The sequence below is a fragment of the Neophocaena asiaeorientalis genome, unplaced genomic scaffold, assembly GCF_003031525.2.
Source record: "Neophocaena asiaeorientalis asiaeorientalis breed wild unplaced genomic scaffold, Neophocaena_asiaeorientalis_V1.1 scaffold149, whole genome shotgun sequence".
NCBI lineage: Eukaryota > Metazoa > Chordata > Mammalia > Artiodactyla > Phocoenidae > Neophocaena > Neophocaena asiaeorientalis.
The window spans coordinates 2,473,082-2,495,930 of record NW_020174442.1 but is presented as its reverse complement, the minus strand read 5'-3'; the positions used below and the strand labels follow the sequence as shown (position 1 = coordinate 2,495,930).

Genomic DNA, 22,849 nt, shown 5'->3' with positions numbered 1-22,849 from the left:
ATAGATTTTTTTCTTTAGTGTCTAATTTAGATTAGCCCCTCATTCCTCATAGTCTTCCCATCAGGAACTTGGAGGGGCAGTAGAACAACTCCATCTCATAAACCTAAATATGAATGCAAACATTCTAAATTAAAATGTAAGAAAACTGAAAGCTTCGTTTTGGTCCTTCAAGCTGGCAGTACTAACATAAGCCCCTCCTCTTCCCCACTGACCTTGTTGATCTCTTTCAGAATATGTGAAGCATTTTTACAAAATGTATGTTCATGTGAGTGTGTGCACCTGTGGAGGGATTCAGGCCCTTTTCTTTTTACTAGGAGAGGGAGTGACTCTCTTTTCAGGGATCAAAGTGATGTGATCCATTTTCCTTTGAGATCAAACCTGGTTGAAGGGCTGTAACATAAAAATATCAGGAACATCTACTATTCTTTGCGGCATCTGGTACATTCTTGCAGTACCTTGTATGAAAAAGAACCCCTATTTTGGATCAGATTGGTTCAAATTCTATCTTTGTAACTTATTTATGACCTTGAGAAAGTCATATACCTCTCTAAACAAACATCCTTATCTCTTAGAATGTCTACATTATAGGACTGTCATATTTAAATGAAATTGTCATCTGGTAAATAGGTATTGATAATGGTAGCTGCTGTAATTGTCATTGTTGTTATTCTTTATTGTTTGAGCCAGAAAAGAACTTAAGGGTGCTTGTGTTTCACCCATCCTCTTTTTTATGAGACAGATGAGGAAATGAATGACATTTTTATTGAGTGCTAGGCATTTTCTATCTATTATCTCATTTAATCCACAGAAAATCCTGGGAAATAGGTAAGACTGTCTCTATTTTATAAGTCAGGAAACCAAGGCCAAGAAAGGATAGCTTACAAGGTTGAATAAGTCATGTGGCTAGTAATAGAACTGAGAATTCAGGCCCCAGACTTCCTGTTCAAAAATGGGTCTACTATACCAGTGCTTTTCAGCCTTTTTCCCCAAGGACAGAAGAGAGCAGGGTGTGTGGAGATGAGCTCAAAGTAGATGACCACAAGCATGTAACTTCTTTAGAGCCTTGGGATTACCTTTAAAATGGCTGTACATTTTGCATTCTATTCACATGTCCCAGGTTTCCCACCAAACCCTTCTGTAGACTTGATGACCAGACGACCTCGGTGACACTCTTCTAAGATTCACTTTTCTTCATGGAGGCTGGAGAGCTTGCTGCTGGTTTTATCTTTTTTTATTTTTCCTTTAACATGAAGATTTGGAGTCCTGCTCTGTGAAGCCTGAACCCATGTTAACTCAGTGATTCTGTTTCAGATCTCTATTCCGGCTTTCTCGGTAACCCTGATAAAGAAAACCAAAACTGCCCTTCTGGTGCCAAATGCCCTGATTATAGCGACAGTCACAGACAGGGTAAGTACGCAGCAGGCGCGGGCACCCTGCTTTGTCCTACTCTGGGTTTCATTGCCTTAGGGGCTTCTTGCGGAGGACCAAGACCCTGAACCATAATACCGTGAATCAGGAGTTACTCTGTAAGACTAATTTTTGAAATCACAGCCTTTAGACATTTGTGTAGTGTTGTTTCCCCTGACAAAGTGATTTATTCTAATGTAATAGTTGCCAATTTTGAATTTCCTGCTGACTTCATTATACTTACTTGACCAAAGTCAAAAAAGTAAAATTCTTTCCCAACTTCCTTTTCCCTAACATCTGTTAGGTCAGGTCAGGCTACAGGGATATATTTCATTTCTTTATTATTATTTAACATGCCACCATCACCACCACCTTATTCACAGGGTGCGGCAGGGCGATATGAGGAGTCCCTGGGGCGGGGTTGGCCAGCCTCCCCATAACCTCCATTGGTGCCTCCCCAGAGCCAACCTAAAGATGTAAAACTTGGGCTTGCTATTCAAGTTCAGCTTGAGGACCAGTTCCTAGGCCCTCTTTGCCTCCAGGTTGCCTTAACTACCCCTCTTCAATACAGTAGTTCTGGAGCTGTCATTGACTGTTGGGCTACCCCAGACATGGGCAACCTGAAATATTTGCATGGAGAGCGATGTGTGTTTCACCTTGGCAAGAGAGAGAGAGTAGAATGGTTTGGTTACTCATGTTTCACTTGAACTTATTTTTAAATATTTTACGTACTATTTTGATGAAAGCATAAAAGCTACATTTCATTTCTAATCATACTGAATAACTTAAAGGGGGAAGGAGAAAGAAGGAAAGATTAAAAGAGGCTATTCTGATGAGCTAGGAAATATGTTAATATCTGTTTCTAAATTTTTTTTTTAATACGAATGGCTAACAAGCATCAGGTACTTCTTGCCAGGAGTACACAAAATGCTTTCCTTATATTTACATGTTTATTCCACACTACCATACTGTAAGGGATGGGGACTGTTAAGAAAACTGAAACTAAGAGTTTGCCCAGTGTCACCCACTTGGTAGGTAACAGAGCCAAAATTTGCAACCCGGTCTGTCTAATGCCAGAACCCATAATGTTAACTACTTTGGAATACAGTATTTGCTCGGAAAGTGTATCAGTTTCTCTCATGGGAATGCAGGAGAGGGTAATCACAAACTTTGGAAAGGGGGTGTGAAAAGATGCTGTGGCTCAAATAGATGGAAAAAGTGTGAACTTTTTTATTTCTCTACGTGTGGTTTATGGTAAAATCATTTTTCCTTGTGTTATTTGTCTCCAAATTACTTGTCTAGCTCTGACTTGACTTCTTTCCCATAACTTATTTATAAGCATTCACCAGAAAATCTCCATATTTGTACAAGAAAGAATCTGGAAGTGGCTTGAAAAAGAATGAGCCTTTTAGAGTGTCTGGGACATTTTCAATGGAAATCTAGGTCAGAGCAGAGAAAGCAGACCCTTGGGAATTGTTAAATACCTTCTGAAAGGGGGGCGGGGAAGGGAGGGAGAGGCTTAAAAGAGGACCTGGCGAATACAACTGGCCTTTCTTTACTATCCAGGTCTTTTCCATCCATGCTTGTTTGGGGCACCTATGTCAGAGCACCGGAGATTTCATTTTGCTCTACATTTCTGTATTATTTAAGTTGGGTTTGAGAGTTTTGTTGCTATTGTGAGAGAATATATTCACTTTATTCCAGGAATGGAATAAAAACTGAATGTGTGGCTGAGCGGAATGAGAATATAGACTTGGTATAGAATATAGTCTATGGTGTTTGAAAATGACAAACTATACAGATAAATTTTTTAACTCTAAACACTCACTTCTAGTCGAGCAGTATCTGTTAATAATTAAATAATTATTATTTTGTTTTGCAGTACATATTTGTCTCCTTACTCTCCAGAGATTCAACTTACAAACTACTAAAATCTGTGTGTGGACACTTAGAAGTAAGTACAACATCTCTGAGCCTCAACTGCTGTCTCTCTTCTGTATTTCTTATGGTTTTGTAGTTGATCTGGTTTTTTCATTTTGTAAAACTAATTTTTGTTTCGATAATTTCAGAATACAAGTACTGGCAACAGTCCCAATCCATCTTCTCTTGAAAACAGTTTCCAGGCAGACCGCCCTTCATCTCTGCCTCTGGTGAGTTGCCTACATAACTATCTAAATGCAAAAGAAAGTGAGTAGGTCCCACAATCACACTTCTCCTTACACCATGACCAGGGTGCGGGAGGAACTTAGGACCACAGTATTGGAGGCAAAGTTGAAGAAACAGGGCATTTCTGTCCTGAAGAAGAGGGGACCATAGGAGGTCATCAACTTTTTCAGATAATTAAAGAGTCATCCTGCAAAAGAAAAGAAACATGATAGTGAGCTGTTTTAGCCAGTTACTGGTCCATGGAGGTATTCAGCAAATCTTGCTCTGTTTGTCTGTCAGCGTTGTTTTAGAGGGATTCACCAGTCTATTTAGGTAGGGCATGATTCATCCCACAAGTCGTTGAATGCCTTCTATGTTCAGGGCACCATGCTAGTGTACCCATAAGGACACCAGGAAAAATCAAAACTAGTTCTGCCTTCAAAGTCTTTACAGCTTAGTAGAGAAGATGAGGGATACCCAGAAATAACTGTAAAAGAAGAAAGCTGTAATGCCCAAGAGGTAGAGATTCTTTGATTCCCTTAGACTTTCTGACTACAGAGTAAATCTCGAACAGGAAGTAGCTCCCCCGATTTGTACGAGATTTATACCTGTGATGGTATCATGCAAGCCCAAGAGAGTCCTAGCCGTGTTGTTCAAATGGTTGTTCCCAAATTGATAAAACGTTTTAATACCTTTGGTGAAGCAGTATGAGCCCAGAGTTTCAACATCTCCAATTTTTTTTTTTTAACTTTATTTATTTTTGGCCGCGTTGGGTCTTCGTCGCTGCGCACAGGCCTTGTCTAGTTGCAGTGAGTGGGGGCTACTCTTCATTGAGGTGCGTGGGCTCTTCATTGTGGTGGCTTCTCTTGTTGCGGAGCACGGGCTCTAGGCGCGCAGGCTTCAGTAGTTGTGGCTCGCAGGCTCTAGAGCGCAGGCTCAGTAGTTGTGGCGCACGGGCTTAGTTGCTCCGTGGCATGTGGGATCTTCCTGGACCAGGGCTCGAACCCGTGTCCCCCGCATTGGCAGGGGGGTTTCTAACCACTGCGCCACCAGGGAAGCCCTACAAATCTTTTTTTTTTTTGAGAGCTGTTAAAAAGTATAGGGGTTGAAAACGTGTTCACACAAAAACTTAAACCAGAATGTTCATAGCTGCATTATACATCATAGCCAAAAAGTGGAAGCAACCCTGATAGCCATCAGCTGATAAATGGATAAATAAAATGTAATATATCCATACAGGGAAATATTATTTGACCATAAAAATGAAGAACTACTGATACATAATACAACATGGACGAACCTTGAACACATTATGCTTAGTGGAAGAAGGCAGACGCAAAAGGCCACATGTTGCATGATTCCATGTATATGAAATGTCCAGAACAGACAAATCCATATGGGCAGAAAATGCATTCGTGGTTGCCAACGGGTGGGATTGGGAGTGAATGCTAACGGGTAAAGGGCTTCTTTCTGGGGGGAGATGGACGTATTGTGAAATAAGACAGTGGTGATGGTTGTACGACAATGTAATTATTCTAAAAACCACTATATTTGTATACTTAAACTGGTGAGTTTTATCTCAATTTTTTGAAAAAAAAAATCTACCTTAAAAAATAGTGAGAAACAGTACAAAATAGAATGAAACACTTATGATTTGGAATCCCTCAAACATGGTTTTGAATCTGGGTTCCACCCAGCTGAGCTATGCCATGGGGCAAGCTCTTTAACTGCTCTGACTCAGCTTCCTCACCCAGTAAAATGCCAGGCTCCTGACGTGGCTGTGGAGATCAGGCACAGTCATATGTGTTTGGAGCTTTGCATACTGCCTGATCTGTAGTAGGTGTTCAATTAATTATTAAATTGAGGAGACTTGAATTTTAAAATTTTCCTTCCCCTATAAATTCTTGCATGACATTGAAATGACTATTGAAATGGTCAAGAGACAGCTAGTTGAAGGTGAAAGGTTGGTAATTTGCTTACAAGATATGTCTCCTCTTCTTCACTTGAAGCTAAATAAATTGTGAAAAGCTCGCCGAATTGTGCCTTCACCGCGACATTTTAGTGACGCGTCCTGTCTCTTCATTTCCTAAGCACTTTGGGGAACAAGTGGGATACACAGTAAAAACATCCTGCCTTTTCCCCGACTCCTCACTCCTGTCTCACCCTTTTGTCATTTAGAAGTAATGTTACTGACCCTGTTTTGATTTGTTTGAGGGAAGAAAAAGCTAAAACTTTCCTTTCGGTGTCTAATTTGCTAAAGCCATTTTCCCTTTTCTATTTCCAATACCTTTTTAAAACTATAATTTGAGAAAACCTTTCTCTGCATTTAGAACATGCATCTAGAACTTTCTAGCTACTTATTTGCCTTGTGTATGTCTGTTTTGGTCACGTTTTCTCATTACAAAATGCTAATGAGACTTCTCTAGCTTTACCCTAGAAGCTTTTCAAACAACAGCATCCCAGTTTTTTTCCTAGACATTTGTTATTTCAAACGAGTTGGCCACTGTTTGTTAACAGAATTCTAACTGCCCAAAAAAATCAGTAACCAGATACTCTGTGATCTGTTGAGGAAACCCAGTAGTATGGGGTAATCCTTCCTTCTTTTCCATTTTTTATAGGTCAGGCCTAAGTGAAAGCCCTGGAGGTTACAAAGTTCTGTCTGTTGAATAAAGGAAAATGGGCCTCTCTCTTCATTTCATTATTTCCCCTCAGGATTTCAACGACGAATTCTCAGATCTGGATGGAGTGGTACGGCAAAGAAGGCAAGACATGGAAGGATACAGCAGTTCTGGATCCCAGACTCCTGAATCTGAGAACTCTCGAGGTCTGGGAGATTTCTGTATCTTTACTGAAATTTAATTCTCCACAAAACATCCTTAGCTCAACCAAAAGCCAAAAACAACCAAAAAACAACACACCTTCTGAGCTGACAATTAGGAAGGGACTCTAAACAAAGGGTAGTTTGAAAGTTCAAGGAAAAGGAGTTGCCTATGTGGTAGTACGCATTTAACAAATGTCTCTTTGGGAATTCCCTGGCGGTCCAGTGGTTAGGGCTCCACGCTCTCACTGCCGAGGACCCAGGTTCAGTCCCTGGTCGGTGAACTAAAATCCCACAAGCCACATGGTGTGACAAAAAAGAAAAAAAAAAAAGTCTCTTAAATAGACATAATATTGGAGTGGTTGAAAGGCAGAAACATGCAGTATTTTCTTACCTCTTCTTTAGTAATATTATTAATTATTATAGCTGAATCGTTCCCATGAGTCAGTGGGATAAGGACAGACTGCCCTTATATCATTTTATTTTTTATTTGCTTGAACATTGGATTTCATCCCCAAACCACTCAACCAGCTTGTAAGATGATCCATTTATATTCTTTGGCGATTATGCATATTAAAGGATTGATTTGCTTTGTGGTTGATCCTATGTGTTTAAACGCACTGGGGAGAAAGCTTACCCAGCCCCGTTTCATCTTGGTAGATTTCCATGTGACAGAATCCCAGACAGTTCTGAATGTCTCCAAGGGAGAAGCAAAACCAACTCGGGCAGATGCCCTTGTGAACAGAGTGCCTGAAGGAAAAGCCAAGAGTCTCCCTGGGCATGGTAAGGAATGGATTATTTGGGGGGCAGGGGTGGACATCTGCCTGTAATTTTTAAAGGGCCCTCATGTTTCACTTTATGACTGCCTTTGCTATTCCCTCCCCCTCCCTTCCTGCTGTAGGTCTTGGCATGTTAATTCATTTATTCACTCAACAAACCGTACCCAGTTCCATGCTTTACTGTGGGGCATACAAAGGTGAACAGCCTTCGTGGAAGACCTTTCATTATTCTGAATACTTTGAGGTTGTGATTCAAAAATTACCAGTAAAACTCACGTTATTTTATTATTATTTACTGATTATTAAAATAACTGCTTACCAGTTGTACTGGTAGGAGATCAAGGATGGGGTCTGTATTGTTCACCAGTCACTCCATCTCAATGCTTGGCACAGAGAAGGCTCTCAATAGATATGTACTGAATGCAACATGTGGGAAGGAATTGTAACTACTGGTTAAAATGAGAAGCAAAGGCTTTGGTTAGTATTTCCTCTGATTTTTATTACCTGGAAATAATTCTGTCTCTCAAGTACTTCTTCCCTATAGGGATACTACTGCGTGAAGGAGATGTGTTATCATTTTTAAACAGAAGCTTTTTGTTTTCCACCCAACAGGTCAGTCAGAAACCATTGGAATCATACCCAGAGTAAAGTCTCAGAAATGTCCGACTCTCCACCATATCCTTATATTCTATGCAATTGTGTAAGTAAGTGTGTTTATTATGAATGACTTAATGATTCATTTCACTACAGGAATAATGTCATCACGTTACCAAGAGCCATTGTGAATCTCAGTTGCCTCTAATATGACCCAAATCTTTTAGGGGGAAATTTTTGTCTCCTACTTCAATACCTTTTTTCTTAAACTTAGGTCACCTTTTCATATTCATCCCTTTCTTATTTAAATAAATAGTGGGAAGGAAAAGCAAAATATGCCAAATCCAGCAGAAGACTAAGTTCTAAGTGGATACCCTTAGTTAGGAAATTGTTTCCTGGATTATGCAGCATCTTTGTTCATGTTTATTTTTCCATCTATCCCGTGTCCTCTGGATAGAGACCAAAACAACTTGAAAATGTCATCCCCTTTATTGAAAACTTAGGCATTGACTGTTTTAAGTTCCCTCTCAGCTTCTAGCCTGTAACTAGCCTGTAGCTTCTAGCCAGTTGTTCTTCTGAAAATAACCTGACCCAGTTCTAGGCTGTTCCTCAGAACCAAGGAGGATCTGCAGTTTGGTTTCCAGGTAAAGCAGAGAATGTGAGTCACAAGACTGGACACTCGCTGGCCAGGGCCTTCGACAGTACCTGGTGGGAGGAATGAGCACCAGCTCGGGAATCTACATTGGCTGGCCTTGAGCGAGACTACTGAAATGCCATTATTTGTAAATTGAGGAAATAGAGAATTTTAAATATCCTTCTAGTTCTAAAGTTTAGTGCAAGCATCAGTCTGTTGAAAAAAGACTTTTGAAGTCTCTGTAGCCAAGTTATTTTGGAAAATACCTTGCCTCAAATGTACAGTGTTGCCTCTGAGGTTACTGTTTTATGAACATCAATCAGGTCCTGGCCACTAACCTATTGGGAATTTCTCTTTTATCCCTTTCCAGTGTCTGTGCACTAATCATCTCGACCTTCTACATGAGATACAGAATTAATTCTCTGGAGGAGCGGCTGGGGTCACTAACCTCCATTGTGGACACCCAACAGACTGAGTAAGACACTTCCCTCCAGTGCTGTCTTCTGCTTGCTGTTCACATTAGTATAATGTTTGACCTGAGCTTGGCATCCTTCTTAGCAAGCATTAATTGAGGATACATTGTGTATGAGACATTCTATTAAGTGTATACATGGAAAGAAATGACCTGACTCTTCATGTTCTTGAGTTGCTATAGTGTCGCCAGTGATAAGGCAAGAAACAAGCCTAATTTTACATTATCTTGTTCTCTTATCCTAAGACTCAGTTGTGACCTTGGCCCATTTATTAAGATAGTCAAGTTTATCTTCGTACAATGGCAATGAGTCAAAAGACATTCACAGAAAAGAAGCAATTCAAGTAACTCAGCACATTTCATCATATATAACTCTTTGTATGAACTCACTTATTTACAAAACTCTTGACCACTATAAAGATCCATGTGACTAGTAATTAGTTGAATGTGTCTGTGAAGATTTTCTACCACGTATTTGCGGACTCCCAACCACTGCGCCACCAGGGAAGCCCTCTACCATGTATTTTTAACATGCCTAACCTAATTAAATCTATTGCCATAGTGGTCTTTCCTTTAAACCCATTTACATGAGGATTTTGACACATTCTCTAAAAAGTAAAATAAAGTATTCCATGTTTAGAGCATACTTTTACCTGATGTTTTAAAAGTAGAGATATTTCTTTACAGAGTAAGTACTGTGTGCTAGAGATCTATTACAGTAGATCTTTTACACAGATACAGTTTCCTCTCATAACTTCACCATAACCTTATAAGATAGCTATTATTCCCATTTTACAGATGAAGAAACTGAGACTCAGAGAAATAATTTTAACAGAATCAGGTTTCAGGTCTATATGACTACAAAAACCTAGTCACCAGTGGTTGCTTACAAGGAACAGCAGAGAAGTGAGTCAGGATATTTTCAGTGTGTATCAGAATCATCTGGATGGCTTGTTAAAACAGATTGCAGGGCCCGTTCTCCAAATTTCTGGTGCTGGCCTGGGGTCTACACTTTGAGAACTATTATGCTATACAATTCTAGGGCCTTTCTTTACAGTCTTAACAGTCACCTAAAAGTCTTGTTCTATGGCTTATGCAATGCTGGTACACAGATTATTTCTGAACCATAAATATACATTTGAAACAGTAATAAGTCTTTGGGATAAATTCATACCCTGCCCTTACTCTCACATGTTGTTCAAAATGTTAATAATACACTTAAAGCTAGGAGGTAGCTCTACATTATTGCAAACTATTAGTTCACTACCATATAAGGGGTTGATTTTATTAGGAAAATGTACCTCATGTCCTGTTATCATTTAATTAACGATGATGATGAGGGGGAAATTCCACTAATAGAAAGCAAATGGAATACTTATTCTACTATTTAAATAATCAATCCAGGAGGAGATACAATTTGAAAAACAACCATTTAAAGGGAAAATCACAAAGATCACATATTAATTATATGAGGTCAGGGAATACCCATGACGGGAAGGTCTGGATTGTCAGAATTCCGTGTGGATAAATCAGTACTCTGGATCTCAGATACCTCGTTTAGAAATCGGAAGGTTTAGATTCAGTTTCCTTTTTGGGATCTAAGATTTTGATACTATGGATCAAGGACAAAGAAAAAACTGTTTCAGAACTACTCAGTGAAAAACATCTGATTGCTTTCTTAATATTTAGATAATCATCGATAAGTTACCAAGTACCTATGTCTCAAAAATGGATCCTATGTAAAATAAATTAGACCAGTCAATGCCATCTAAAAACTTCACATCTAAAATTAAATTACAACCAAGAAATAGAAAGGAGATACAGACCATGGTTCTTAACCTTAACATGAAAATTTAATCAATGGTTTTAGAGCAGCTCTCTGGTTAAATGCACACACATCTCTAAATTTCCTACAGTTTTAGCTGGTATAGGACCCCAGTGGACCTCAGAGTAAGAGCCCATGCCTTTAACAGTCAAGTGGTAAATAGTGAATACATCGGTTATATTACTAGACAAGGGCAATTATGTTTGTACCGCAGGTCTCAAAGAAGGAACTGCAAAAGTCACACATCAACAGAAGTTTGATTAAAGACATTCCTAAACATTATGAAAGTTCTAGTGTAAATGGTTGCTTCTCCTGTAAACAGTACATACATGACTGAGAAGAGCAGTAAGCCTTGCAAATGCATGCAGTTGTGGGCAGAGAGAGGGTATCGGGAGTTAGTAAAAGTAGTCTAAGAAACTGTGTGCTTGAGGATAATTGTCTGATTTGTGTTTGGAAGCTGAGGCGCGATGTAGCCACTTAAACAAAAATAGCTTAAGAGATTTCCAGCTAAGCTTTGAAGACTTAGTCCCCTAAACATCTAGTCTGAAGTTGAGGATTACTGCAGGGCCTTTCTGATGTGAACAAGGTAAATGCATGCTGTCTTCTATTATAACCTAGTTTTCTGGTCAGATAAATTTAAAATGTGTTCATTCCACTTCTTTCTTTGCCATCCCTGCCCACAGTAATTCTTCTCTGTGTTCTTACAGACAGACAGCACCATCCAGCCCGGGGTCACACGTACAGTTAAATGTGGAGGTCCTGTGCCGAGAGCTTACCGCCAACATAATGAGACTAGAAAAGGTGACAGGTCTCTTTCCTGGGTTGGGGGCGTTGCAGTAGTGCCTGTCCACTGCCACAGGGCAGGGGTTACACATGCATGGCTGTGCAACAGGCCACCTAAATGACCATACGCAGCCAGGGGATTTTCCACTGAGAAATAGGTTCCAACCCCATCTTCCTTGTTGGTTGATCTTGTGGTTTTCCCACTTGGTTAGAAATCATTCTCTGTGCCATAGGGCCCAATGGTAAGTGTCGGCTGACACAGGGCTCGGGGAGGGGCACGGTCAGGAGTGCCTGCAACCAGAGAGGGCAGCCCCCAGCTCCACCCAGGCTGGTTGTCGCCATACAGAAAATATTTGCATTCAGTCTCTCTATGATACATGCCATTGTTCCCATCTGACAAAAGCCAAGTTTCAAGTGAACTTGCTCCAGGAGACACACCCAGAGAGCTGGCAGGACTGGAATTTGAACCAGGTCTGACTCCAAAGTTGTGCCTCGAAGCCCTCTGCTTTTACTGCTCCTCAGAATCCAACCTTAGGCCTGGGGGATAAGGCCACTGAGTAGGGAGGTGAACAGGAGAAGGTAGGCACCCAGAAATATCCCCAGAGTTAAACCTAGTTAACATTTCTTATTTCTCCTTTCAGCATGTCTGTCCCTGTCTCATGCTTTATTTTGACCCTTATCCTTAAAGGAAAGGTTTAGAGTGAGTTGTTCAATTCGACTTGCTGCCACAAATGCATTTGGTGGCTTTCCACAATGGTGCAGTTATGCTCACTTGGGAAGAAACATGAAACACAAATGAGTCAAATTATGCTTGTCTTGCAATACTAAATGGTATCTAGCATTTAACCACTGAAGTATGGAGAGCAAAGGAGTCTGCATACTTCTGTTCTAAACCAAGGCATGACAGATAATTCCCACTGAATCACTGTATCGGTGGGCAAGCTTGGAAATTTTCTCTTTTAAATCCACAATTAAGCTAGAGAAGGTATGGGATAGCAAAGAGAACTGTTTTCCCTTCTAAAATGTCAGTTGCTAAGAAGTGAAGATAAAATTTATTTGATGAAATGCTTAGAAATGTTTGGCTTCCGTGCTGACCTAGAGAACGGGATGGTAATTTTCTCTCTCGTTCACTCTGGCACACAGTGGTGTTCTTTGGACTGGAAACACACGGAACCCTGCTGCCCTCCCGTGCATTTCTTCCCACTCCCCTGCCGGGCCCAGCTGGTACACCACTTTCTATAATGAGGGACAGGAAAACAGGAGAGCTCGTCCACAACAGGCAGACAGCTGGCCATGTCTTGTGCAGAGCCCAGCTACTTGGCTAAGAGGCCTATACTACCAACAGAAACCTGTGTCCCAAAGCAGAAGAAGGGAAGAGGGGATTTAGGGTCAAAAGGAATGTGTTGAAGTTGTAAAAAGTCGTAAGTTGCACACATTGCTCATAGGAATCTTAGTATAAAAATAGCCACCAGGCCACACCCATGTGCTGTTGCTCGGTCTGCACCCCCAAGCCTAAGGGAAGCTGACCCCCAAGCCTAAGGGAAGCTGGTAGTAACGCAGCAGCGCATGGTCGGGGGACAGCAGCTGTGTGCTGCGGGAAAGTCAGAGCCAGGTCTCAGCTCTTTCTACTCAGTACCAGCGACTTCCTTCTACTCTCCTGCAGGGACTGGTCATGTCTCAGCCTCCTGATCTGCCCTCTTGTAACTTCCCCATTTCTGTTTATGGCATCACTGCCCTTTCAGTCATCCTTTTCATTTGCCACTGATAGATTACGCAGGACTTTGTCAACTAATTAGCTTCAAATGTCTCCTCAGTTTCTCTGAGATGGGCACCATTAGGCCATTCTGACCCCCTACTACCTCCTAGTCTAAGAGTATGAAGTCCAATCTCATTATGGTTTGTATTTGCATTTTCCTAATTACTACTGCGGTTGAGCATCTTTTCATATATATACTGGCCATGGATTTCTTTCTGTAATATTCCTTCTGTAAATTGCCCATTTATCTCCTTTGTTTTACTTTTGGGGTTTTTGTCTTTGCAGGTGTTTTAAATATTTTGGATATCAGTCTTTTCTTTCACTTCTTTCTCTACCTCCCCACTCCTGCTTTTCCATTCATCTTTGGTCCTGTGGGAAGCTAGGGAAGATATGAAGTAGGAATTTGGGGGATGAAGGCAATGCCTCTTACACGTAAAGAAGTAAATACTTATTTTCTTAGTACTGGGAATGGCATTAATGGTGGAGCAGTGCAGAAGAAAGCATGAACTTTGGAGTCAGATGTCTGTTCTTTTCCCTACTCTGCCACTTACTGTGTGACTGGTCTTGTTACGTAGCATCTCTGGCCCTTAGCTTGGTGTATAGAACCTCCCTCTGTGTGTGGTGGTGTGTGGTCAAGGTGAGCACATATGATGTTCCTGGCACATACTGATTAGATCTCTAGGACATCACAGAATGTTCTTCCAAAAGAAGACTGTTCTTTCTTTTGTTCCACAGGGTTCCCTGCTCCCTCACAGTATTGGCTCTTGAAAATCCCTTGCTCTGAATTCTTTAAAGTTCATTTACCCAACAAACATTTACCAAGCACATTTTCAATGCCCAACACTATACTGTGGTCTTAAGATCCACAGATAGGCAGGGTCCATGGGAAATGTCATATCTAATAGGAGTGTTAAACATTATTTGTGGTGTTTGTCCGATTTAGACCATCACATGGGCTTTGTCAAACCCGGTTTCTTATTGTCTCTGAATGCATATGGGTCACACCTGGTGTTGCCAGGTCTTCTGTTTCTGTCTCTACCGACATTTTCAACTTTGTGCCACTCTTTCAAAAAATTTTAGCCTATCTTTTTTCATTTTAAAGTGGTTTGTCAAACAGAATTCTATGCCACAATCATGCATTTATTTGCCTGATCTAAATTGAACCCATGTGTAGCTTTTTATTCAAGATAGAAGAGGTTAAGCTCAAGCATTATATAGACCACAGCAAATATGCCCTTAATATACTCCATTCTATGTAATAACAGGAGCTTTTCTCTTATTTCAAGATACAAAACAACTTACAAAAGCTACTTGAGAATGGTGACTGACCAGCCAGAAGCTTGGACCAATGCAAAACCTCGCACTTCCCTTGAAGTAGGTGCTCCCCAGGCATTCTGGTGGAGTGCTCCCTGCTGGCCAGAGGAGCAAGCAGATGGGCAGCCCCAGCCATGCTTGCCCTTGGAGGTCTCCAGCTCAGGAAATGGGGGAAGGGGAATAATTTTGGTTCCTGTGCAATGAAATTTGACCTTGACTCTGAGGAAGCTTTCAGGGCTGCTGCCTGAAAAAAACAGACCCATCTCTGGAGGTCTCAGGAAGGGCCTGGCAGACTTGGACGATTGTGGTTCAGTGGGTTATTGTGACTGTGTCAGCGGTACTGACATACTCCTCCACTCCATGCCTTTTCAGTCCTACCCACCTGCCTTTTCTCTCCTGTACACCCCTCTTAACCAACCTTCAAACTAAGGGATATATCGTGTGCCAACAAACTCGATAGGATCCTTTAAAGAATTTGCCATGACTCTCCCAAAAGATAAAACAAAAAAGTCCTAATGGACAGACTTGCTTCAAACAAATAACATTTTAGTTTTTGGTTTTCTCCCTTCTGCTGTTATGTTCTGGTTTAAGTCACCTGTATATCTTAACTTCTCAGTTGAGTATTGGCAAGAGTATTGGACAAAGTGGATTAAACTATCTCATTTTATGTTTTGTTCCTCTAATAACTAATAGGACTGATTCTCACCCACCCCAGGTCAAGAATTTGTGAGACATGAGACTGAAGTACTAAATTAACTTACGTTGAAACCAAAACTAATCTTTAAACCCAAAAGTATGATAGTGATTTGATGCAGGATGAAAAACACTGCATTTTTAAGATTGTAGGTGGACTGTGTGTGTTTTGAAATAGGATGTCTGTAATTAATGCTGAAACCCATCTCAGCACGATGATAGCATGCTTTTCTCTTGCTGACTAAAATATTTAACTAGTGGTTTTGCTAACTTCTATTTACCATATGGGTTGGCTGGTTTTTATTCATAATTATTTAGGTACCCTAATATCTGTAATATAAAAGATATTCTGTTTATCTATGATGCATTTTATAATCATTTCTATGAAATGTATTTTGTTTAATCAGATAAGCTAATAAGTGAATTGGTTACATCATTTGTATTTGTTGGCCTACTGGACAAGAATTGTGCCTGGTGCACCCCTACCTTTTAATAAATACTCATTGGGTAAAATGCTCTGCCAACGCTGTATTTTGTCAGTTTGTAAATTGTTTTAACAGAGACAATATGCTTTTTAATTGCTTCTCACCTCCTCTCTTCTACTTCCAACTCACCCATACTTCTTTCCTCCCAAGTATTCACTTCCGAAAAACTGATTCAAGTTCTTGGGTTGCAATGATATAGGGGAAAGAAAAATTAACTGTGAAATCAGAAAACCAATGCTTGATTCCTGGGTCCTCATTTTATGAGTTATGTGACCGTAAGCAAAATATTTGGTCATTTTCCCCCATTTTATTGATGAGGATAAAAGTACCAGGGGAAAGTGTCATTGTGAGAATTAAATGTTACAAAGTTTCTAAAGCACATCTGCCATGTGAGGCAAATTGTATACTCTCCTCTTAATAGGAACCATATTCATTATTTCTTAAAATGTTTGCATGTCTGACAGTCCGGTTTTATAAAAGTTCTATGTCAATGCTCTATAGTTAAAACCCATTAGAGATTCAAGAGTGGGTCAGCTACCTCTGGAGAGAAATTCTACAACTGTGTGAAGAGCCTTTAAATGGTTCAAATTTCACTGAATTAGTAACGTTCTATCCAGGAATTTACACCAGAGCAATAAGCAGAGATCTAGTCAAGGATTTATATACAAGAATATTCTTTGAAGCCTTAACAGCAAAATATTAGAGACTATTCAATAGCAGAGCACTTAAATTATGACACTATTTAGAATGGTATTGTCAAAAAATGGCATAGAAAATAGCATTAAAAAGGTAAGCATATAGAGAGGATGTGGAAAAGGGAACCCTCCTACACTGTTGATGGGAATGTAAGTTGGTATAGCCACTATGCAAAACAGTATGAAGGTTCCTCAGAAAACTAAAAATAGAATTATGAGACGATCCAGCAATCCCGCTCCTGGGCATATATCCAGACAAAACTATAATCCAAAAAGATACATGCACCCCAATGTTCATAGCAGCACTATTCACAATAGCCAAGACATGGAAACAACCTAAATGTCCATCGACAGATGAATGGATAGAGAAGACGTGGTAAATATATACAATGGAATACTACTCAGCCTTAAAAAAAAAAGAATGAAATAATGCCATTTGCAGCAACATGGATACAACTAGAGATTGAAGTCATAAAGAGAAAGACAAATACCATATGATATCACTTACATGTAGAATCTAAATTATGACACAAATGAACCTATCTATGAAACAGAAACAGACTCAGGCATAGAGAACAGACTTGTGGTTGCCACGGGGGAGGGTGTTGGGGGAGGGATGGAGTGGGAGGTTAGGGTTAGTAGATATAAGCTATTATATATGGAGTGGATGGATAACAAGGCCCTACTGTATAGCACAGAGAACTATATTCAGTATCCTATGATAAGCCATAATGGGAAAGAACATAAAAGAATTATATATGTATAACAATCTCTTTGCTGTACAGCAGAAATTAACACAACATTGTAAATCAACTATACTCCAATTACAAAGAAAACTGTTAACTTGGTGTTGTAACTGAACAGGGCCCTATGGAGCCTTCCCATAAAAGAACCCCCACGTCCTCTGCCTGCCTCCTGTCTGTAGAAAAACCTAAGCCTCCTAGGCCTTCCCCGAGTTCCAAAGAGTAACTTTAATCAGAAGGGTGAGAAAATGCAGAAATAAGGGAAAACAGTCAAGCAAGACAATAATAGTTCAGCCATTAAAGTCAAGGACTTTTAGTTCCTCCTCAAGGGCTAGAGATAATATTCTGAGCCATGTCCTTTGAGCTGTTTTGCAGATCCTGAAACCCCCACCAGGTGGAAGAAGTTAACTGTGTGCTGCCCACGAGCACTGAGACCCCAGACCTGTTGGAACAGAAGGTTGACGATGTTGACTCCCAATTAACCTCACCACCAGCCAATCAGAAGAATGTCCAGGAGCTGATCACACACCCCATGACCCCCTCCCTCACCCTGTCTTTAAAAACCTTTCCCTGAAAGCCTTCAAGGAGTTTGGGCCTTTTAAGCACTGGCTGCCTGGACTCCCTGCTTGGCCTGCAATAAACACTGCACTTTCCTTCACCACGATCCAGTGTGGTGTGTCAGTAGATTGGCTTTACTGCACGTGGGCAAGCCGACCCAAGTTTGGTTCGGTAACAGTGACAGTAAAGGGAATCAGAACACAAAGATAGCAGGGAAGTAGCAAACTCAGGTTTGGAGGGAACAAGAGCCAGGTGGCTGAAACTACCCAAGCTTAAAAGCTGGGGAGGGTCTGGGTGGAGCTGAAACTCTGCCCTCTGCAGAAGGGGCACGTCAGGTGGCGCTAATGTCTCAGAGGGGGCGTAATGAGCCTGGTTCTGCAAATGCTGGGTCAACTGCAAACTGGATCCAGCTGCTGCTCCAGAAAGAAACTGCCAGTGCCAAGCCGAAGAAGTGAGGATAAGGCGACACTCACTGTAACAGGAGGAAGTTTAGCAGCTCTGAGGGAGTAAACAGAAAGGAGCAATCCCTTCTTCCCGTTCAGCGCAGTCTCTCTCTAGGGCCCTTTGTTAGCGGAATCTAACAGGGAACAGCTGGCAAAACATCAATACGGTTTGAAGTGTTGCAACCTTAGCATCACAAGGGAGGGCTTCAAGCTAAGAGGGAATCCCTTAATACTGGCTACTAGCCACCCCGTGGGCTACGCAGCATCCATACACACCGTTTCTTGTCCTTTTTTTTTTTTTTTTTTTGCGGTACGCGGGCCTCTCACTGTTGTGGCCTCTCCCGTTGCGGAGCACAGGCTCCGGACGCGCAGGCTCAGTGGCCATGGCTCACGGGCCCAGCCGCTCCGCGGCATGAGGGATCTTCCCAGACCGGGGCACGAACCCGCGTCCCCTGCATCGGCAGGCAGATTCTCAACCACTGCGCCAGGGAAGCCCCATACACACCTTTTCTATACATATTTGAACTCTCACGCAACAAGAAACACAACTCTGTTTCTAACGAGACACCACTCTACTTCATACAAAGGAAGACAGTCTCATCCTTACCTGAAAATGATGAGATGCAAAGTCCCAACATTGGCTGTATCCATCTCTGCGATTCAGCAACTTCCACAAGCTGCTTGGAGACCCGGCCTACAACCTCCACCCAACCTCTTCCGCTTCCTCCACGAGTTCCTTGCTTCCCCCGGGTCCCGCCCCTCCCCGAGCACAGGTGATTGGCGGTTCAAAGCTTCCAAGAAGCCTCGAAAGGGAGCTGAGGATTTGGTTCGCTTCACGGTGCACATCTCCGCGCTCGACAGCCCCCAACTCAAGGAGTTCTTCGGGGGTGGGGAGGTGACACGGTCCTCCGAAGTGTCCAGGGACCTGCACATCCTGCCAGCCTCTCTGATCCCCATACCGCCCCCTCGATGAGCCCCGGCCCTGGGGCCCTGATGCGTCCTGGTTGCACCAGCGGCTCCCCGGCAGAAAGGAGGGGCGTGGAGAGGAGGGGCCTCGACGTGTTGGAGGTGCCAACGGACCATCCCCCACGCCACGCCCTCACCATCCAGACCTGCCATCTTTAACTGTGGGAGTACCAAGGAGGCGTCCCGTGCCCCTGCCGAGCCCCGCACACCAAGGCTGAACTTGCCCTCTTGGACCCCTTTTCCAAGGAAGAAGGCTCAGGCCTCAGTCCTACCTGCCTAAGTGAGTTGGCATTGATGCAGAGTCCCACAGGCTGGACCAGGGACCTTGGGAAACAGGAAGGCAGGGAGAGGAAAAGGAAGGAGGGCCCACCACCACCTTTCTGAGCCAAGCTACAGAGCTCATCACCCAGGGCTGCGGGAGGAGAAGGCAAGCACCTACCCTGCAGCTCTGCAGGATTACCGGGATGGGGTGCACATCCTGCTTCATGGAGATCCCAGCGACCCATCCCCTGCCCTCAGGGAGGGTGTGAGGAAGGCAGCCAACTAGCTGAAGTGTCAGAGGCAATCCTGCACCTGTACCTGTCCTAACTCCTGCCTAACTCCTAACTCCTGCCTGAAGAAGGAGTGGCCCCTTCCCCAGGACTCCAGCACTGGCAGCTGCCTCCTTCTTCTCTCCCTGGTGCCTGGCCCTGTCTCCTGATCTTATAATCTAGGGGCCATTTCTAGATGTAATCGGACCAAGAATGGGGAAAATAATGAATTCAAAGTTCCCCAAAGAGTTTTAATTAAAAATAAAATAATAATTAAAATAAATTAATAAAATTATTTTATTTAATAAAATTATTTTAATTATAAAATTATTAATAAAATTATTCCTCAAATTTGGTCACAGTGCCATCTGAATATTCTATCCTCTAGTGACTAAACTGTAAAGTTAGCCTCCAACAAAACTTGAGTAGAATATTAAAGGGAAGGAGGGACTTCCCTGGTGGCACAGTGGTTAAGAATCCGCCTGCCAATGCAGGGGACACGGGTTCGAGCCCTGGTCCGGGAAGGTCCCACATTCCGCAGAGCAACTGAGCCCGTGTGCCACAACTACTGAGCCTGTGATTTAGAGTCCACGAGCCATAACTAATGAGCACACGTGCCACAACTACTGAAGCCTGTGCGCCTAGAGACTGTGCTCCTCAACAAGAGAAGCCACCGCAGTGAGAAGCCTGCGCACCTCAATGAAGAGTAACCCCCACTCGCCACAACTAGAGAAAGCCCGCGCGCAGCAATGAAGAACCAACACAGCCATAAATAAATAAATACATTTAAAAAAATAATTAAAAAGGGAAGGAAAATTGTTACTATAAACAAATTTATAATACATATCATACAAATGCATACACACACAAAGGAAGAAAATATGCATAGCTGTCCATAACTAATGAGCACACGTGCCACAACTACTGAAGCCTGTGCGCCTAGAGACTGTGCTCCTCAACAAGAGAAGCCACCGCAGTGAGAAGCCTGCGCACCTCAATGAAGAGTAACCCCCACTCGCCACAACTAGAGAAAGCCCGCGCGCAGCAATGAAGAACCAACGCAGCCATAAATAAATAAATACATTTTTAAAAAATAATTAAAAAGGGAAGGAAAATTGTTACTATAAACAAATTTATAATACATATCATACAAATGCATACACACACAAAGGAAGAAAATATGCATAGCTGCTCTAGTCATTTCTGTAACTAATTGCAAAGATATATTTATAATCTTCTTCCATCTTCCACTACCCATTTCATCTTTTCTTTGCCCTCAGAAAGAACCTCAGCTGGTCACAATTCTAATAAAGGTGACTCAAATCTTTATTCCTGAAGGGTCTGAATTCCCAGAGCCTTTCTCTCTCTCTCTTCTTCCTCCCCACTCCCCTTTGTTGTTGTTATTTGTGGTGGTGGTAGTGGTGGTGGTTGCATGTTGGTTCAATGGCTTTAATAAACCAAAAGAGATATTTGGCAGTCTTAGCTTCCAATTCAATTGAAACATTTGTCCATTAGGAACCAACACCTCCAAACCAGCAGAGCTCAAAATGGCAGGGATGGGAAGCAAGACTCCCATAAGTAGATTATTAGCCATAATAGTGTAAGGAGCTACTCTTAACTCCAACCTCGACTCCTATAGGCCCCATGCCTATAGGAGAGGCACACATATGTTGGTTTCTTCATCCTGTAAAATGAAACCCCATGCTTTCAGGGTGTCTCTCCTAACTGGTAGCCTAACAGGGCCTTCATGAGGCCATGTCACTGTCTTATTAAGCCAGCAGCTGCTAAGCAATGGCGTATGTGGTAAAAACCAGTGAATTCTGTGGGCACTAGCCCTCTACTGAAATTCTTGTGCTGTGAAATGAGCTTCTTGATCAGAAGCAATGTGGTGCGTAGCGAAGTCACCATGATGGTAAGGCAGAAACATTATGGACAAGGAAGGCAGATCAATATCTAGGACACAAATCTATTCCAAAGAGAAATCTTTCCCCTCCATGCTAGAAGAGGTCCCAAGCAATAGTCTTGCCACCAAGTGGATGGCCACAGAGGAATGACACTCTATGGAAGGCTGTTGCCAGGTTACGCACTCAGCTGGGGCATCCTTGGTGAGGGGAAGTTTGTGAGGTTGAACCCAGAACAAAACTTCATGATAATATTTATTCTCTACTTAAAGATTAAAATCTGAATGGGCTCTTTTAGATTGAACAAGGACTCTAGTTCTTAGAGTTGCCCTTTGAAAAAATAGAGATATTCAGTTTCCGGTCTGCCTCCGCATCAGCACTGGACTTGTTAAAACGCTGTTTATTAAGTGGATGCCCAGTTAGGAAGTCAGTCCAAGCCAGTCAGGGGGGTGTGAAGAAATTTCCTAGATTGCTTGGCATTGAATGGTTCTGCTGACCACTTTAGGCGAGAACAGTGGTGAGTGAGCAATGTACATCCTTCCACTGCACATTCCTTCCTTTTTAAGGCTGTGGCAATTTCCATTCAAGGGTTAAAGCCGCCCATGGGGAAATTAAGCCATTTCTTGGTAAACAAAGAAACAAGAACAGCAGTCACATGATGATGCTGGGGCTCTGACACGGCTGATCTCTGTAACGTTGTGTGAAGGATGTGATATGCTGTCAGCTTTACAGATAAGCATTTGTGACCCAATTTGTTTGCTTCAGAGAGGTAGTTTACTGACAGAAGAAAAATGAAGGCAGAGTACTGATTGCACAATCAAATCCGAGTGGCTGCTGAACAGAATAAAATGCTGTGTAAATCCAGAAGCCACCCTGGAGTAAACAAAACTAAATAACAAGGAGGAAGAGGGATTCACTAGAAATGAAATACTGGGTGATTTCTACTTACATCTCCCCATAAATTTTTTTAAACTTTGGTAACTAAAATAGGTATGGGCTCTATCTTGTTAGTACTACTTAAGGTATATATTTAATTATCTTAAATGCTCTGTAATTTTATGGTTTTGATTTTAGGTTGCAAACATTTAAAATCTGCAGCAGTAAGTTCTGAGTTTTGCCAGTTCTTTCACTGTCATGTAATCATATAATCATGCCAATTGTATGACTGGTAGTCATATGAAGCAACTGTAAACCTTTCTGAGCAATTGATTCATTTCTACATTTGAGAGGCAGAGTATTAAATTGGGTGGTAATCCAACTATGTCAAGTTGTAGTCTCCAGAAGAAGAATCTCTATATCAAATTGTAC

The 22,849-nt window shown here is 41.9% G+C and overlaps 1 protein-coding gene and 1 pseudogene across 3 annotated transcripts in view; both read left to right on the top strand.

Annotated features, from left to right (window-relative positions):
• Window positions 1–15,744, top strand: part of GRAMD2B (GRAM domain containing 2B) — a 110,723-nt gene extending 94,979 nt beyond the window's left edge. For all 3 annotated transcript variants that reach the window (XM_024757152.1, XM_024757153.1, XM_024757154.1), the window contains 9 exons: window positions 1,312–1,407; window positions 3,290–3,361; window positions 3,477–3,557; window positions 6,265–6,376; window positions 7,031–7,153; window positions 7,762–7,849; window positions 8,748–8,852; window positions 11,382–11,475; window positions 14,500–15,744. In XM_024757152.1, the coding sequence (XP_024612920.1) occupies window positions 1,312–1,407; window positions 3,290–3,361; window positions 3,477–3,557; window positions 6,265–6,376; window positions 7,031–7,153; window positions 7,762–7,849; window positions 8,748–8,852; window positions 11,382–11,475; window positions 14,500–14,541 (813 nt within the window). In that variant the 3' untranslated portion in view covers window positions 14,542–15,744. The remainder of the gene's footprint in view (window positions 1–1,311; window positions 1,408–3,289; window positions 3,362–3,476; window positions 3,558–6,264; window positions 6,377–7,030; window positions 7,154–7,761; window positions 7,850–8,747; window positions 8,853–11,381; window positions 11,476–14,499) is intronic.
• A 2,320-nt stretch (window positions 15,745–18,064) lies between these two features.
• LOC112407764 (sorting nexin-15 pseudogene) lies at window positions 18,065–19,698 on the top strand (annotated as a pseudogene).
• Window positions 19,699–22,849: the final 3,151 nt, after the last annotated feature.